This window comes from Thamnophis elegans, chromosome 9 (genome assembly GCF_009769535.1).
Source record: "Thamnophis elegans isolate rThaEle1 chromosome 9, rThaEle1.pri, whole genome shotgun sequence".
Classification (NCBI taxonomy): Eukaryota; Metazoa; Chordata; class Lepidosauria; order Squamata; family Colubridae; genus Thamnophis; species Thamnophis elegans.
This window is the reverse complement of record NC_045549.1, coordinates 18,014,776-18,031,482: the sequence shown is the minus strand read 5'-3', so window position 1 is coordinate 18,031,482 and position 16,707 is coordinate 18,014,776. Positions and strand designations below refer to the sequence as shown.

Sequence of the window (16,707 nt, the reverse complement as noted above, 5' to 3'; positions counted from 1 at the left end):
CTTTCCACTGTAGGTATCGTCCCAAAAGTATTTTCTTTGTGCATATAATGAGTAATAATAATAATGGGAGAAAAGAAAGAACGTACTCTCTCTCCTCAGTCTAAGTACTGAGCATTAATATATTTTTATTTGTGCAAATCAACTCTGGATTTTACAAAATGTTTGAAATATTACTGTAGGTGAAATTGTACATCTCTTTTTGAAATTATTAAATAAAATTATTATACTAAATAAAAATGTCACGCTCAATTGAAACACTTGAAAAGAAGTACTTTGTTAGATTATATGTAACTACATTTTTAATGGATTTCTACTTACGTTGTCACTATCACATTGAAATCTGTTACTTTATTATGGATATCCATTCTGAGATGCCTCCTGTCTTCTTGAGATCCTAGGCAAAAATGCAAAGTGAGTTAGACTTTTCATTAATTCCAGATAATTTATTAAATCATTCTTATGAATTTAATTGCAATTCACATGTTCAGTTTGCTACATTATGGCATAAAAACATAGAACTATATTTTGGTTATAGTTATTTTATCTTGAAACACAATTTCTTACCGTAATAAAATAAAATCTGGAGTTCTGGGCACCACAAGTTAACTTCCCTTATCCAGTTATCTATTGTTAAAAAAAATACATGAAACTGTTAAAGAAGCATTTTATTAATCTACCCACAGGCAAATATTAGTCCTAACTTGGCTCACACTAACGTACACAACTATAACACAGCTGTGACTGGGATTCTTCTCACTATGAGGACATCTGGGATCCTTCGTCAGGTTTCCTTGGAGTGAATGTATGCAGGATTGCACGATTAGTGGAAAGAGCCCTACGCTCTTTGGAGGAAGGGTTCAACAGATACATACTTTTAAACATAGTGAAACTGGGGTTGAGAGTGGGCAGTTATTTGCACTGCAGTCTTAAAATGTTTTATGTAATCTCTTATTGTATTTTCCTCAAAACACAAAAGGATGTTTCCATAATAAATCTGTTGGAGACTCTCCTAATTAAAACGTTAGACCAGGGGTATCAAACTCACTTCGTCACATCGTCGTATTGCGACTTTCCCCAACTTTGAGTGTCTGCTGAATGACTGTGCCAGTTAGCAAGGACTACCTGAGGCAGTTTATTGACTCAAAGATAAATGAGCATAGGAATGAATCTAGATGCTCCTAAGCCATCTTGTAGTTTTTCCACTTTCAGAAATTTGCAATGTCTTTGGCCTTCTTTCTGAGCTAATTCCTGGGAAATGGCTGTTTCAGTACTTTTGAGGAATACTGTCAGCCTCTGCTTTGCTGCTGCTTCGGCTGCCATTGAAACGGGGAGGGGGGGGCATGGTATTTGGGAGGGGACTACTAATTGTGCTGGAGGAAGATTCTGGAGTTCTGCTGCCTGTCTTACTGCGCATGCGGAGGAGGTTTCCCACCAAGGCCAGCAGCACCGACATTCCATCTTGGTGATGCCTTTTGAAGTTATCTCGCACCTGACACTTGGGAGAATTATGATTAGACTATGACTGGGATGCCAAGGGGTGGGGAATGGGTTATTCTATATATCATTTGCTTTCGCGCCTAAATAATCAGTCTTCGCTTTGCTACGCTTTTGTTCATTTATAATTAGTAAAAGTACACTTGATTTCTATCAATGGAGTCTTGTGGTTTTCTTTCCTGATTATCCAATGAAGGAGTGCTGACAAATACAGGTAGTCCTCAACTTACAACAATTCATTTAATGACTGTTCAAAGATTATAACTGCACTAAAACAAGAAACTTTTTTTTCACAGTTACGACCTTTGCAACATCTGCATGATCATGTGAACAAAATTCAGATGCTTGGCAACTGGTTCATATTTGTGACTGTTGTTGTGTCCCAAGGTCATGTGATCAGTCCTTGTGACCTGACCAGCAAAGTCAATGGGGAAGACAGATTCACTTAACAACGAAGGGTTACTAACATATCAACTGCAGTGCTTCACTTAACAACTGTGGCAAGAAAAGTTGTAAAATGGGGCGAAGCTCACTTAACAAATCTCACTTAACAACAGAGATTTTGGGCTCAAAATAAGTCAAGGAGTGCCTGTACTTCAGTGACTTCTAGGATTATCATACGATGCTGTAAACATACCAGGTAGCTCTAAATATGTAGGGGCTCTAAGAGTATGCTAGATTTCATCCTGTAGAGGCATAAAGAATGGCGTTAAAGGACCTTGAAAGATATGTTACCAAGACAATGATTGGACAAGTACAACTAAAATCAATTCCACGGAATATGGAGAAAAATGTTTCAAACATGCCTCTTCCTAGGTGACGGAAGTACATTCTGACTTGCAAGATTCTGTTTAACAATATCTACCCTGTTTCTCTGAAAATAAGCCCTCCCCAGATAACAAGCCCAGTTGGGCTTTTGAGTGCATGCACTAAAATAAGTCCTCCCTGAAAATATTGCAATACAATAGCAGCCATGAGGTGACCATGCTCGCCGCCTCCTGTATCTCAAAAATAATAAGACCTTCCCGAAAATAAGGCCAAGCGCTTATTTTTTAAATAAGAAAATAAGACCCTGTCCTATTTTCGGGGAAACACGGTATCTAATAAAAGTACCATATTTTTCGTAGTATAAGATGCACCAGAGTATAAGAAGCACCAAGATTTTGAAGAGGCAATGTTTTTAAAAAAGTGTTTGCACTCTGCAGACCTCCCAAAAACGGGCCGTTTTTGGGAGGTCTGCAGAGCATGCATAGCCTTTAGGAGGCTTGTAGAGTGCTCCGGGGAGGTGGGGGAAACACACATAAAACGGCCCATTTTTCACTCATTTTTGCCCTCCCCAGCCCCCAGGAGCACTCTGGAAGCCTCCTAAAGGCTACGCATGGCCATTTTTGCAAAGGGGGCGGAGTTTCAGGAGGCAAAAAATGCTGTATTCAGCATACAAGACACACCCAGATTTTCACCCTTTTTTTTGAGAGAAAAAGGTGTGTCTTATACTCTGAAAAATACGGTAGTTTTTATGCATATAATATATGGTATTGGATTCTTAGGCTGGTCTGTTCTATAGGGCTGATAACATTCCTAGATTTAAACACAATTGAAAACAGATATTCAATGTTCAATTACCTACTCTGAAATCTGTTGTTGTCTGTGAGGCTTTTTCTTAGCTGTAATAAATCCATTTTTTCAAAATTTGTAAGGAAAAAAAATAAATATTTAAATTCCCTTGGTGTTTTTCCGAATCCAGGATCCAAGGGTTTACCTACCTAATGTTGATGCTGGCACAACGATCAAATGTGGACCTACATCATCCAGTTCATAAAGATATGCCAGAAAAGCAATTGCTTGAATGGTTTTTCCTAAACCCTAGGTAAAAAGTAATTTAAAATATAATTATTTTTATAGCATGGTGCTATTGTTAAATCTAAACTATAGAAACATATTGAGAAGTAAATGATAAACTTTTTTAAATGTCATAGATAATATTTCCTCCTTCAAATCATTGTAATATCTCTAATCTACACAGTACAACTGCTAAACTTTTTCTTCATTCTTCACTAATATAGTAAGTCTAGACTTATAAGAAAGAGCCAGGTCCTTCTTAGCGACTACTGCTTCTTCCATATATATAAAAACGGATGTGTGTTTGTATGTTCCAGCATAACTTTGGAACGCCTCGAGCAATTTCAACAAAACTTGGTACACAGATGATTTACTCTCTGGAAACAAATACTTTGGGGGTAAGACATCCCTAACACCACTCGGTGTGTGTGTTCTGTTAACATACAGCCTGTTGTGCCTTAAAATGGCTTCTACTGTACTGCCGTAAAATGACTTCTACCGTATAGCATGGTGGAGTTGCCCTAGCAATGGGTTCACAGTACTCCACAAGTGGGCTCCCTCTGGTAAGGGAGAATATCCAACTTTAGAAATTACGTTTGGTCCAGACATTTCCCCACTATAAATAAATACCTGGGCAATGCCGGGTTATTGGCTAGTTATCCATAAAACTCAGTCTCAAGGTTTTTTTTAGCTTTTGATATTTTGCACTCTCATAGTTGATTCTATTAGTGGCACCTTTCTGAAGTTGCAAAACAGCCAAATTACTTTTTTCCAGAACTTATCTGGAATGCCACAGTCAACACACTCACAGTATGATTTAGTCCCAGGTCTTTATGTTAACCCATTCAGATGTGTCACTTTCTCTCTTGCATAGAAGCATAAGATTGTATTAGCTAATGTGAGGCAATGGTTAAGGAGTTAGGTTAAGGCTGGAAAAGACCCATGTTTAAGTCCTTTCTCATTCATGGAAATTTATTGGTGACTTTGGGCCAGCTACATGTGTTATAAATTATTTCAGTGCAAATTAAAGCCACAGTGTTTTCAACTTACCATTTCATCAGCTAAAATACCATTCAGTGAGTGCTTATGCAAAAGTGCTAGCCAATTTAAACCAATCGTCTGATATGGCTTAAGTTCCATGCTGACAATAGAAAAAGAAAAGTAGAAGTTACTGTTGTGTGAATTTACATCCCCTGGCCTGTACAATTTTCCAAGCATGTAGCATAATAGCTAAAAGACACAAGTTCCTTAATCAAAACCTGCCCTTGTATTACAATCATTTGGCTCTCAACTATCCCACTATTATACGGGAAATAATACTAAATTATATTACAGTTTTGGGATGAATTAGGACATGTAAATATGTTAAATGCTTCAAAGCATTTACAATAATTATAACAAGTTTCAATGTACAAAGCTCACAGCTTGCTCTGTCAACAAATTAGTCCTTTTAATTTTAATGGAAGACATTTAAACATTGCTGCAATTATCTGTAAACAGTCTGTGCAAGTGAGTGAGCGCACAGGAACACAAAGCTCCATTTGTGCAAGCATGAAACCAGCACACACGCCCCCGCTGCCAATCCACAAAGCCAGAAGGGTTGGGGATCGCTACACTAGAATGTGAGTTTCTCTGCTCTTAATCTAGCATCTCAACCATCATACTATATCACAATCTTTCTTTTCTGTTTATGTTGTTGTGTTTATGAATAAGCAAACTTGCTTACCATGGATTTAGGATGGCTGGCTGGGCAATGTTCCATCCACCACCTCCCTCTCCAGTTATTTTTGTTACTTGTTTGGTCAGTTTATTTGAGATCTCTTCACATTTGTTCATAAGTCTTAGCACAACATCTCTCTCTCTTAGTAGAGTTTTGCAATTCCAAATAATATCTTCTGACAAGCCATTAGTCCTACACATTTTTGTGAACTGAGAGGGAGGGAGGGAGGGAGGGAGGGAGAGAGAGAGAGAGAGAAGAGGGGGGGAGTCACTAGGTTTAAATACAAAATCAAAATAAATTGAACATAGAGAATCCATCAGTTTTATTCCTCAGACTTTTTGGTTATCCTATTTTTTTCTCAATACGTTTTCATTTTTGATTGAAAACATTAAAATACAAACTATAAAAAGGAAAATAAAAGTTCAAAAACCAAGCAAAACTGGTCAAAACTTAATTAACTTAATTATTACAATAATTTAATGAATTGTTATCTTATTCATTAAATATTGGAGTAGCATACGATCACAGTTTTTTGGCTTGCCCATAGTAACACATATTAAGTAATTAATATTCTTGTGCTATTTTTAGAATGAATTCATGGACACCACGAACCCAAAATAGGATTTTTCAAACTGCTTCAGCACACAGTATAAAAACTGTAAAATCGTGTTGCAACAAGAGGGCACTATTAATATGGAGCTGAAAATTTGTTAGAATCTTTATATCAATCCTTAATTTATTTGATGTGCTTTTATTTATTAGCTGGTCCAAACCAAAGCTAACAAAGTGATTTTTTAAAAAAATAAATCAAAAATAAAGAGCTGCAAAGCATTCATAGGACTTATTTGAGAACTGCTGAGGCTATGTCCATGGCTTACAGTGATAAATTACTTTGGCAGAAGGTTTCTATATACAAACCATTATTTCTAAAAAGAGAAAGAACAGCTAAAGTCTGCTTTAAAGTTTTCAAAGCTATTCACCACCCACCTGGAAAAGATGGAATGTCCTTTTAAAGCCAAGATAATCAACCTGGACAATACCTGTCAAAACTCTATCTGCAATGTTATGATTGCCTCCAGCACTAAGAAATAATCTCTGTGCTTGTTTAAACAGGGAAATAACTTGTTATATACAACAGAATGCAAAGTAAGATTTATTTTCCTAATCCTAAAGCTATAAAGATCTTTTGTTAAATCCATGATTGTACATCAGTAAAAAAATAGCATCTATTCTCTGCTTCTAAAAGAGGTAATCTCCTTCACAGTGTGCAGACTAAATAGGCATCCTTTTATTTTTATCTTGGTATTGTACAGATTCATAATAAAAACGTAAGTTAAATGCATCTTACAAAAACATCAAGAATTTATAAAAAGTCCATCTGTTTCCAACACCATGGTTGGAAATAAATCTGATGCTACAGGTTATTAGTTTGCAACATGCCTGTTTCCTACTTTTTAAAATTAAAACATTTGATTAAAAAATCAGGTAGAACAGAAAGCTTGTAAGGTCATATGGAAAGTTTAGGGAAGCACATACATACTTTCTTCTAATCTTGAAACTTGTTTAAAAATTAAAACCGATTAATATTAATTCTAATTCAGCAGTAATGTTATGGTAAGGAACAAGAGCCATAGCAACAATGGGAATCCCAAAGCTAAGGAATTATAGCAAAGAACCTTATTTTATGGACTGTTGTAGCAAAATAACAGAATAATTGGATTTACATCATTTAATCTTGTAAAATATTAATTATTTAAATTATACCAGCAATATTCATTAAGTAACCTATTGTAAAACGCATATCATCTCTTCCTTAGACAGTTGTGGCTTTTATTTGGCAATTCTGATGAACTCTCTTAAATTGTTACGAAATATGCTTGACTTTAAGTAGGACTGAACCTCTAAAAGTGAATTTATCTTACCTGTAAAAATAGTTTAATAGGTTAATTAACATTTTCAATAATTATTTTAAGTGCTGGAAGGCCACATTGATGTTGTGAAGACTTGCAATTTTTAAATATTACACCTTAAGTGAAACCATCTGTTTAAAAAAACCACCCAGTTTGTTTCACGTTGCATTATCTCCATCTGTTTCCAAGTCTTGAGTAAAAACAACACCTTCAGCCACTCTCCAAAATAAATCTTATGAATTATTGAAGCATTCACCTTGTACAAATTTAAGTCAGATTAAACAAATTCCACTTAAGTACGCACACAACCCAAGTCAAAATTATGCATTCCAACCTTCCTCTGACTACAATGAAAGTGGCAATATATTGATAAATAAAAGTTTCTATATAGAAGCACCTGAAGATACAACAAAGTCAGTTTCTGAGATTTCATCTAGCGCAATATAACAATATACATAGTCAACTGATGGACAGTAGAGTCCTGAATTGGAAACTGAACATTTATATAGCCAAAGGTTGTGTTCTAGTTACCTAAAGGATCAGATTTATTTATCCCTTTAGGGCATGCCTGCCAAACTGATAGCCCGCGGGCCGGATGCATTACGTGCAGGCCACACCAATCTCAGCTCTGCAAAGGCAAAAAACCCGTCGTGATATGTCTCATGACGTGATCGAGTTTGACACCGGTGCTTTAGATATGCCTAAGTAGCCTTATTTTTAGGTTGGGCCAGGGAAATTTTTAAGTCCAATTTCTTCAATCAACTACACACCAACTGATGAATATCTTTCTAATAGACTTGTACATAGACTACTTTGATTCAACCACTCAATCAGCCCTTTAAAAATTATTTCAAGTTGCTTTTTCATTTCTAGTTCTGTTGACCTTTTAACAACATATTATCTTAACCTATAGTTTCTTAACCTATTATTTTTTAAGACAATGTTTGTTTTGTTATGAAATATTTTGTTAGATATGGTTTTAAATTATACTAACTAAAACAATATCAATGGCTATAAAAGCCAACACAGTTCTTGGCTGCATTAACACAGGAACAGAATTAGGGGACTGTTGGCTAAAAGATATGAAGAATGGTTGTAGGAATTGGATATGTCTAGTTTAATGAAAATAAGAACTAAGGGTGACATGATAGCAGTTTTCCAATATCTAAGGGGCTGCCACAAAGAAGAGGGGATCAACCTATTCTTCAAAGTATCAACCAAAGTACTACAAGGCAAAACAAGAAGCAATGGATGGAAATTAATCAAGGACAGAACCAATCTAGAACTAAGGAGAAATTTCCAATTAATCAGTGGAGTGATTTATCTCCACAAGTTGTGGTTGGTTCAACAGGTAAGGTTTTTAAGAAGAGCTTGGGTAACCATTTGTCTGAAATGGTATAGGGCAGCGATGGCGAACCTTTTTTGGCTCACATGCCATAAGTGGGAGGAGCTCAGGGGGGGGGTCGTGCGGGGGCCTGCCACACCCATAATGCAATGCGTGACACACACTCCGCACGCATGGGCGCATAACAGGTGTTCCCCATTTTTTGCATGCTTTTTTTGCCCTCCCCAGACTCCAGAGGCTTTATAGGAACCTGGGGAGGGCGAAAACAGCCTCCCCCGCTCCCCCGAGGCCCTCCGGAGTCTTCAGGAGCTTCCCTGAAGGCTCTGGAGGACAAAAAACAGCCCTACGAGCAAATGGAAGTCACCTCCAGTTTGCCTGTAGGGCTGGAAGCTCCTGAAGCCTCCGGAGGGCCTCGGGGGGGGGGCAGGGGAGGCTGTTTTCGTCCTCCCCAGGCTCCTATAAAACCTTTGGAACCTGGGAGGGCAAAAAATGGCTTTAAAAAAGGCTGAACACAGTTTGCCAGCGCGTGCATGCGCGCTGGCCAGCTAACAGGGCAAGCCTTGCATGCCCTGACAAATGGCTCCGTGTGCCACCTGTGGCACGCGTGCCATAAGTTCGCCATCCCAGGTATAGGGTTTCTTGCCTGAGTTAGGGGTTGGATTAGAACACCTCCAAGGTCCCTTCCAACTCTGTATCTGTTATTCTGGTGTAATGGACATACATATTCATCATGGCATTACTTTTCAAGATAAGAAATGCTTTGCTATGTGCAAGATAGGAATATGATATACTATAAAAGATATTAAAATATGAGGTAGGAAAAATAACAATCTACTTTTCACCATTCACCTCACCACTCCAAATATCTCTAATTACCCCCACATTCTCCAATTCCATATGCTACTTGACATGTTGTGTTTTGTTCATGGTCTGAAACATATATTAATATCCATTCCAAACTTTAAAAAATGATTAATTACTTGAATATTCCTATTATTGAAAAGATAGCTGTGTCCAATTGAAATAATTAATACAGAAACTTTCTAAAAATGTATTTTCCATATCCAAAACTAACCTATGGTTTACATCTGATTAAACTTGCATACAATAACCATTCACTAACCTATACAATTCAAAATTCCTGCTGTGCCATAAACTCACTGTGATTCTTTTATTAGATTTTTTAAAAATATTGCAGGCCGTTATGCTTGATAGCTGAACAATTTATAAGTTGTTTTAACGTCTTTGTTAAAAAGAAACTGGAGTACTTTCATTTTTTATTTATATTTTGCTTCAAAGTATGACACCCCCCCCCCCCAACACTGCCTTAATGCATAGTAACAAAAAATACTGGACAGCTGAATAGTCTGCTGTCAGCATTTTCAGAAATTATTTCTTCTTGAAAAGTCCCAAGTATATAATTTGCTGAATTTCATTAATATTAGGGTATGTTGTTACAAAAGCTAAGTAAATATTTTGGTACTGACAAATGAATCCTTTATGAAAGAGGTTTGAATTAAAACAGGCCTACACAATTTAATTTTGTGGAACCATTTCAAAGAATGGCAGCCCTTTAGCAATTTTTATTGCAAAGAAGCTGTTTAGACAAAACTCAACATGTTTCTAGAGGACAGATGTTCTGTTCAAAGTATAAGACTTCAGGCAAAACAACTTCACAGGCAGGGCTGCTGTAAAGATATCTTCATGTATTTTCCATGTATGCACTTTAAAATATGCAAGAAATAGTATTTTTTTTCCATTCAAAAACCTGACCCAAACAATTTAGGGTCCAATATGCTTAAAATGCCTAATTCGGAACAATGCAGCATGTATAGAGGTCGGGTTTAAAAAGTGCTTAAATGCTGTGGTCTCAACTCCTAGAAATAATGTTTTAAGGAACAAACATCAGAAGTATTAGATAAAGTAGCTTACTTCCAATCATTTATCTAAAACAATGACAAATAAAACTCACAGGGACAAAATTCCATAATTTTCCCTTTGAGAAATTAACAGACAAATCACAAAGTCACACCTCTAAAAACTAAAGATTGTTCATTTTGGTGGAACAGCATGAAATAAAGTTACTGAAAACATTTTTTTTTCATTATGTTTGCAATAGCATAAAAAGTACTCACCAACAGGTATTCTTTCCTTCTTTCATTTCCATGTCAAGACTTCTAATTTGTTTTTGAAGGTTAAAAAAACACCTTTATAGTACTCAAGAAAATTACCAAAATTGCCTAATACTAAGATTAAAAAAAGTCAGTGATGAGTTAAAATGAAGGAATCAAAAGAAATAACAAAAGTTTCTTCATCAACTGCTTAACACACTTAATTATCCTGGCATCTCAATCATGGAGAAACTCTGCAAGTTGGTTACCGATTCTCTGAGCAAAGTTGCAGTTAAAAAAAATTGCCACGTTCTTCATTTCTGTTTGGTTTTTCAACGACAGGAGATCAGAAAACCCAAGCAAACAGCAGCTTCACAAATGAAAGCTCCAAATTCTTCTTCTGCAGTAAAGTGAACCAAGTTTCCGAGCTCAAGAATTAATGACAGTGTTGCCAGCCAATCAGCTTCTATTTTTCAAGAAAATCATCCCTTAATGCATTCAAAGTGAGGTCATCTGACACTGTTTGAAATGCTACTGGCTTAGAAGAAGCAAAGTGTTTTAGCTTGGTTAGCTAAAGCGACACATGTATGCCTTCTTAGTAGGAAGACATCCCATGAATATATTCTATGCTGTTGATATTTTTTTTAAAAAAATAAGAATACAGACTTACCAAGGTTTCCCAGTTATTAAAGGGACGGAGCTCCATTATTCTTTGAGCCTTTTTCTGAGAACACTGTGGAATCAAAGTGAGTTCACCAAGAGAAGCACCTTGAAGAAAACTAAGAATTTTAGCCCGATAACCGTCTTCCATCACTTCATCACCACTGCTATAGTCCTCATCAAGGGAGCTACCGGCTTCCGAAGCAGATTCGTATTGCACCTCCTGGGAGTCCCTTTTAGTACTCCAAATTTTCTTCTTTTTTTTCTTTCTCCTGAAGCCATTCTCAGAAGTTTTGGATGATTTCTCTTTCGGCTTTGTATTGGTATCTTTCTTGTGGTGAGCGGCATTATTAACCGAGACGCTCTCTCCGTTTGAAACTTCACTCTTTGAAGGTGCATCTGTAGATATAACATAAAAGGATGGAGACAATTTGAAAAGCGAGGACAATAGCAAGCCCACTGAATCTAGCAGGAGTCCACAAAAGTATCATGAAGTTGCTTCTGCACAAATTTAGTAACTTTTTAAGACTCAGTGCAGCTGTCTTGCCCCATGGCACTGCTATCAAAATGACCGAAAGCAATCAAGAGAACATTTCAGAGATTATCTGGCAAAGCACTGCAAGAAGCAGTGAAAACCCTCCTTGCATTGTGACTATCACACTACCAATGAATGGATATTGGGAGGACATGGTGTTTTTCTACTCTGCAGCACGAAGTATTTTTACTTCACCACATTAAATAATTGCTTATCATAGATCATGGAAGAGTTTCAACCCTAGCAAAAGAACATGGGCAGAATACATGGAGAGGTCTGAGTTTCCAGGCATAAAAATTCAAGTTTCTTCTTGAAAAGGCCTCCTCAGTTAAATATGAATCACAAATGTCTACTTTTAACAGGGGGGGTGCCTTTGGGGGACTCACAAAGCATTATTTCATTTGCCATACTTTTTACTATCTATACAAAGCTGTGAAGCCCTTTAATACGCATTCTACCATTATGGTGAAAATATTTATCTTTCTTCATTATCATATTCAAGCAAAGCTTTGCAGCTGTCATTCTAGTGCCTGGAGTCAGTATTGGGCTATAGAATAAACATAAGTTGAATTCAAAAAGCTGGAAAACATAGGTGGTCCTCATATCTAGGAATTAGATGAATATTCTCTTCTAGATAACTTACCACATTTCTTAAAAAGCATATTAAGTACATACCTTCTCAATTAAGGCCTCGCTGAACTTGAGAAGAAAGAACCCCAAGATAAGAAAGGGTTCAAAATATATGTATACGGTAAAGGTTCCCCTTGCACATATGTGCTAGTTGTTCCCGACTCTAGGGGGCGGTGCTCATCTCCGTTTTAAAGCCGAAGAGCCAGCGCTGTCTGAAGACGTCTCCATGGTCATGTGGCCAGCATGACTAAACGCCAAAGGCACACGGACCGCTGTTAACTTCCTACCAAAGGTGGATCCTATTTTTCTACTTGCATTTTTACATGCTTTCGAACTGCTAGATTGGCAGAAGCTGGGACAAGTAACAGGAGCTCACTCGGTTACGCGGCGCTAGGGATTCGAACCGCTGAACTGCCAACCTTTCTGAACAACAAGCTCAGCATCTTAGCCACTGAGCCACCGCATCCCACTAAAATATATGTATAGTATGCAATATTGGCGAATAGCTGTAGTTTGGGTATAGGATGAGGGTAAAGGTTTGTTCTCTGAGCTTGTGGGTTGGTTTCCAAATGTTCTGTTCCCAGGCTAGGTGACATCTCCAGCGGAGTGTAGGGGATGCCAGTGTCCTTATAAGGGCCCTTATAAGCAGAAGAACACTGACACTGACATCCCCTACACTCCGCTGAAGATGTTACCTAGCTTGGTAATGAAATGTTTGGAAACCAACCCACAAGCTCTCTTCAACTGGAGGAGAACATATTAAAGTGATAAAACAGCAATATATTTGCTTACAAGCTTACTTCAAGATGCTGGAGCTTACCTTTAAAGTTCTAATTGGCTTGGGACACAGCACCTAAAATACCAATTCTTCTTACTCTAAGTCACTCATGTTTAAAGATTACCAGAATATGCATTGCCACCAATTCTTTTAGCTCATTTGTAAGAATGAGACAGAGAGCTTCTTCCATAATGACACTCAGTCTCACTTAACAGGTCATGAAATGGTGCTTATTCTCTTATTTTAATTCTGATTAAAACTTGCATGAAGATTTTGCTTTCTTCATTTGTTAGGTTTGTATTTTTACTATGTCGTCTTACATTTTCATCATATTACTGTAATTTCTTTTGCTTCTTTTATGTTAAGTCCTGCTTCACTAAATTAAACAGAATCCGTACAGAATAATTTTTAAACCTCTTTAAAACCTTTTATTAGAAACAGATTATGGATCTCTCTAAATATGTGGGCAATAAGAAAGATGCATGCTCAGTTAATGATATATACCAATTAAAGTAAAAGTATCTTTACCCTCTTGATCTTCCATAAATGCTTTTAAAGAATCCAAAGCTTCTTGATATATCCAGTTATGTTCCTGAAGTACATCTCTCAGTTCCTAATTCACAAAATAAATAAATCCTGCATGATCACAGGATTAATAAACCATATAAAACACATACAGAGACCTTGCTATCAAAACTGCACATATGTATATAGTCTCATCTAAAAAGCAGTTCAAGAAAGAATCCTGGTATTGAGAACTACAATGTACAGCTTGCTAAATCTACAAAAGTCTTTATATTTTATCTAATAATTAAGGCTGAGATGCTATAGCAGTACAAAAGAAGTCTCAATTTCAGTGAAAATTTCAATCCTTCAGCCTTTATGTCAGACTGAAAACATGGTTAGGGATGGTTGGAATATTCCTATTTACAGTTTAAAGTGCTCCAAGCTCCTAAAGGTATATGGGATAGACAGATATACAATCTTTGGTGGTGCTACATATCTATTTCTAATATTGGCCTAAAACATATACTGTCAAGTAAAACCATACCTCTTTATCTAAACTTGGAAATTCTTTGTGCAATTTGCTTACTAGATGTTCATGCTTTCCCCCCTCGTTTTCAGGATCTTGCAACTATGGTTGGAAAAAAAGAAGATCCAATTTTAGTTTGCAATTCAGCTCTACCATTTAAATACATATACATTAATTAAAACAATCCTAAAATATGTATTATACAAATACATCATAATTTAATGGGGGGGGGGAATCAGTGACCAGAAAACCCATTTAGGTAAACTAGCAGTGCTTAATGGTTGGATCAATACAGTGGGACCTCTGATCCCAAATGGCTCAGACGACGAACAACTCGGGTGCCGACCGAATGCTAAATGCTTCACTCACGTCACAAACACATCCTCGGGTGTCAAATAAACACAGCTGCAGTGATTTTCCCTGCCTCAGCGATTTCCCCTTCCGTGCCATTTTTTGTGTGTGCACACATGTGCAGTTTGTCTTGCTTCTGGTCACAATCACAAATTGGGTGCTGATTGAAGTCCTGGAAGGGATTACGTTCGGCACCCGAGGTCCCACTGTACATTATTTTTCATAAAATTAAACTAAACATTTCAGATACTACGGTGAAATTTTGATATTCAATATTCTCACACAAGAGAGAGTGAGGAGAGATAGACAGACATCTGTAACTATACACAAAAGCTGTAGCTTAATCAGAATTAAGACTGTATATATTTTTCTCTCTCTACTTTCCACTAATTCAGTAAACAAAGATTTTAATCAAAGACAGGTGTAGATAGTCTAGTGACAGACTGATATGCAATCTTTAGTGGCGCTACATAACTCTAGGGTCCCAGGACTTTTGGAACTCTTCAGAAAACTGCAATGTGCTCTACATGGGGCTGCCCTTGAAGAGCACCCGGAGACTTCAGCTAGTACAGAACGCGGCCGCGCGAGTGATCGTGGGCGCACCTCGGTTCGCCCACATAACACCTATCCTCCGCGAGCTGCGCTGGCTGCCTGTGGATCTCCGGGTGCAATTCAAGGTCTTACTTACCACCCATATAGCGCTCCATGGTAGTGGATCTGACTATCTGAGAGACCGCCTTCTGCCAATAACCTCCCTGCGTCCCATCAGATCGCATAGAGCGGGCCTCCTCCGTATTCCATCCGCCAGTCAGTGCCGACTGGCGACCACCCGGAGGAGAGCCTTCTCAGTTGCTGCTCCGACGCTATGGAACAATCTCCCCGTGGAGATTCGTACCCTGACCACAGTCCAGGCCTTCCGTACAGCACTCAAGATCTGGCTAGCCCGTCAGGCCTGGGGATAAATTTTATTGCCCCTCCCGAATGCTGAGTGAATGTTGTGTTTTAGTACTTTTTAGTTATCTCACATTTTTTTTTCTCTGTAATTTGTCTTTCACCCCCTTTCCCTTACTATTGTAAGCCGCCCTGAGTCCCCTCAGGGAAAAGGGCGGCCTATAAATGCTAAATAAATACGAAATACGAAATAATAAAACTCTCAAAGTTGATGTCAAATTATATTTTAGAATGTAACAGGACAAAATTCTAAAATAGGGCCAGAGTAATCATATTACTTCCAGTTATTTAATTAAATTAATTTTAATTCAGTTTTTTGTCCTGGCTCCACCTACTGCTTTATCCAGCCATTGTATTCCATGCCTATCACTATCAATAGCAATAGCAGCAGTAGACTTATATACCGCTTCATAGGCCTTTCAGGCCTCTCTAAGCGGTTTACAGAGAGTCAGCATATTGCCCCCAACAATCTGGGTCCTCATTTTACCCACCTCGGAAGGATGGAAGGCTGAGTCAACCCTGAGCCGGTGAGATTTGAACCGCTGACCTGCTGATCTAGCAGTAGCCTGCAGTGCTGCATTTAACCACTGCGCCACCTTGGCTCAGTGGCCATGGTACAGAGAAATTGTGCAAACAGGCTCAAGGCCATGTTTAGGATTTAATGGCATAATCCAAGCGGCTATATCGCCATTAACTGAAGACATGAAATACCGTATTTTTCAGAGTATAAGACGTATCCAGGTTTTGAAGAGGCAATTTTTTTAAAAAAAAGTAGGCAGGTAGATAGAAGGATAGAGAGGGAGAGAAAGAGAGAGAAATACAGTAGATAGGTAGGGAGAGGGAGACAGTAGTTAGGTAGGTAGATAAAGGGATAGAGAGAGAGAGAGAAATAGAGAGAGAGAAATACAGTAGGTAGGGATAGTGAGAGAGTATGTAGATAGGTAGGTAGAGAGATAGAGAGAGATAGAGAAATACAGTAGATAGGGAGAGAGTAGGTTGGTTGGTTGGTTGGTAGAGGGATAGAGAGAAAAATAGAGAGAAATACAGTAGATAGGTGGGGGGGAGAGAGAGTAGGTAGATAGAGTGAGGGGGGGAGAGAAATAAAGTGGATAGGGAGAGAGATAGGGAGAGAGAGAGAGAGTGAGAGAGAGTAGGCAGGTAGGTAGATGTTTCCAGGTGTATTTATCCATGTGCTGGAGAAGGAAATTGCTGACCTGTAGCACCTAAAACTTTGTTTCTGCTGGCACAGTACTTGATCAATGTAATTCTCATCAATCCCTCCAACTAAAGAGCTTTCTGAAAGGAAAAAAAAAGTTTTTGAACTCTGCAAACCTCCCCAAAACGGCCTGT

General features: G+C 37.9%; 1 protein-coding gene across 4 annotated transcripts in view; it reads right to left on the bottom strand.

Moving 5' to 3' along the window:
* The window catches only part of SMARCAD1 (SWI/SNF-related, matrix-associated actin-dependent regulator of chromatin, subfamily a, containing DEAD/H box 1), a 50,680-nt gene that overhangs the window by 12,297 nt on the left and 21,676 nt on the right, over positions 1–16,707 (bottom strand). For all 4 annotated transcript variants that reach the window (XM_032224051.1, XM_032224050.1, XM_032224052.1 and 1 more), the window contains 8 exons: positions 14,074–14,157; positions 13,551–13,635; positions 11,090–11,478; positions 5,060–5,262; positions 4,384–4,474; positions 3,258–3,357; positions 565–624; positions 319–394 (listed from right to left, as the gene is read on the bottom strand). In XM_032224051.1, coding sequence (XP_032079942.1) covers positions 319–394; positions 565–624; positions 3,258–3,357; positions 4,384–4,474; positions 5,060–5,262; positions 11,090–11,478; positions 13,551–13,635; positions 14,074–14,157 — 1,088 coding nt within the window. The remainder of the gene's footprint in view (positions 1–318; positions 395–564; positions 625–3,257; positions 3,358–4,383; positions 4,475–5,059; positions 5,263–11,089; positions 11,479–13,550; positions 13,636–14,073; positions 14,158–16,707) is intronic.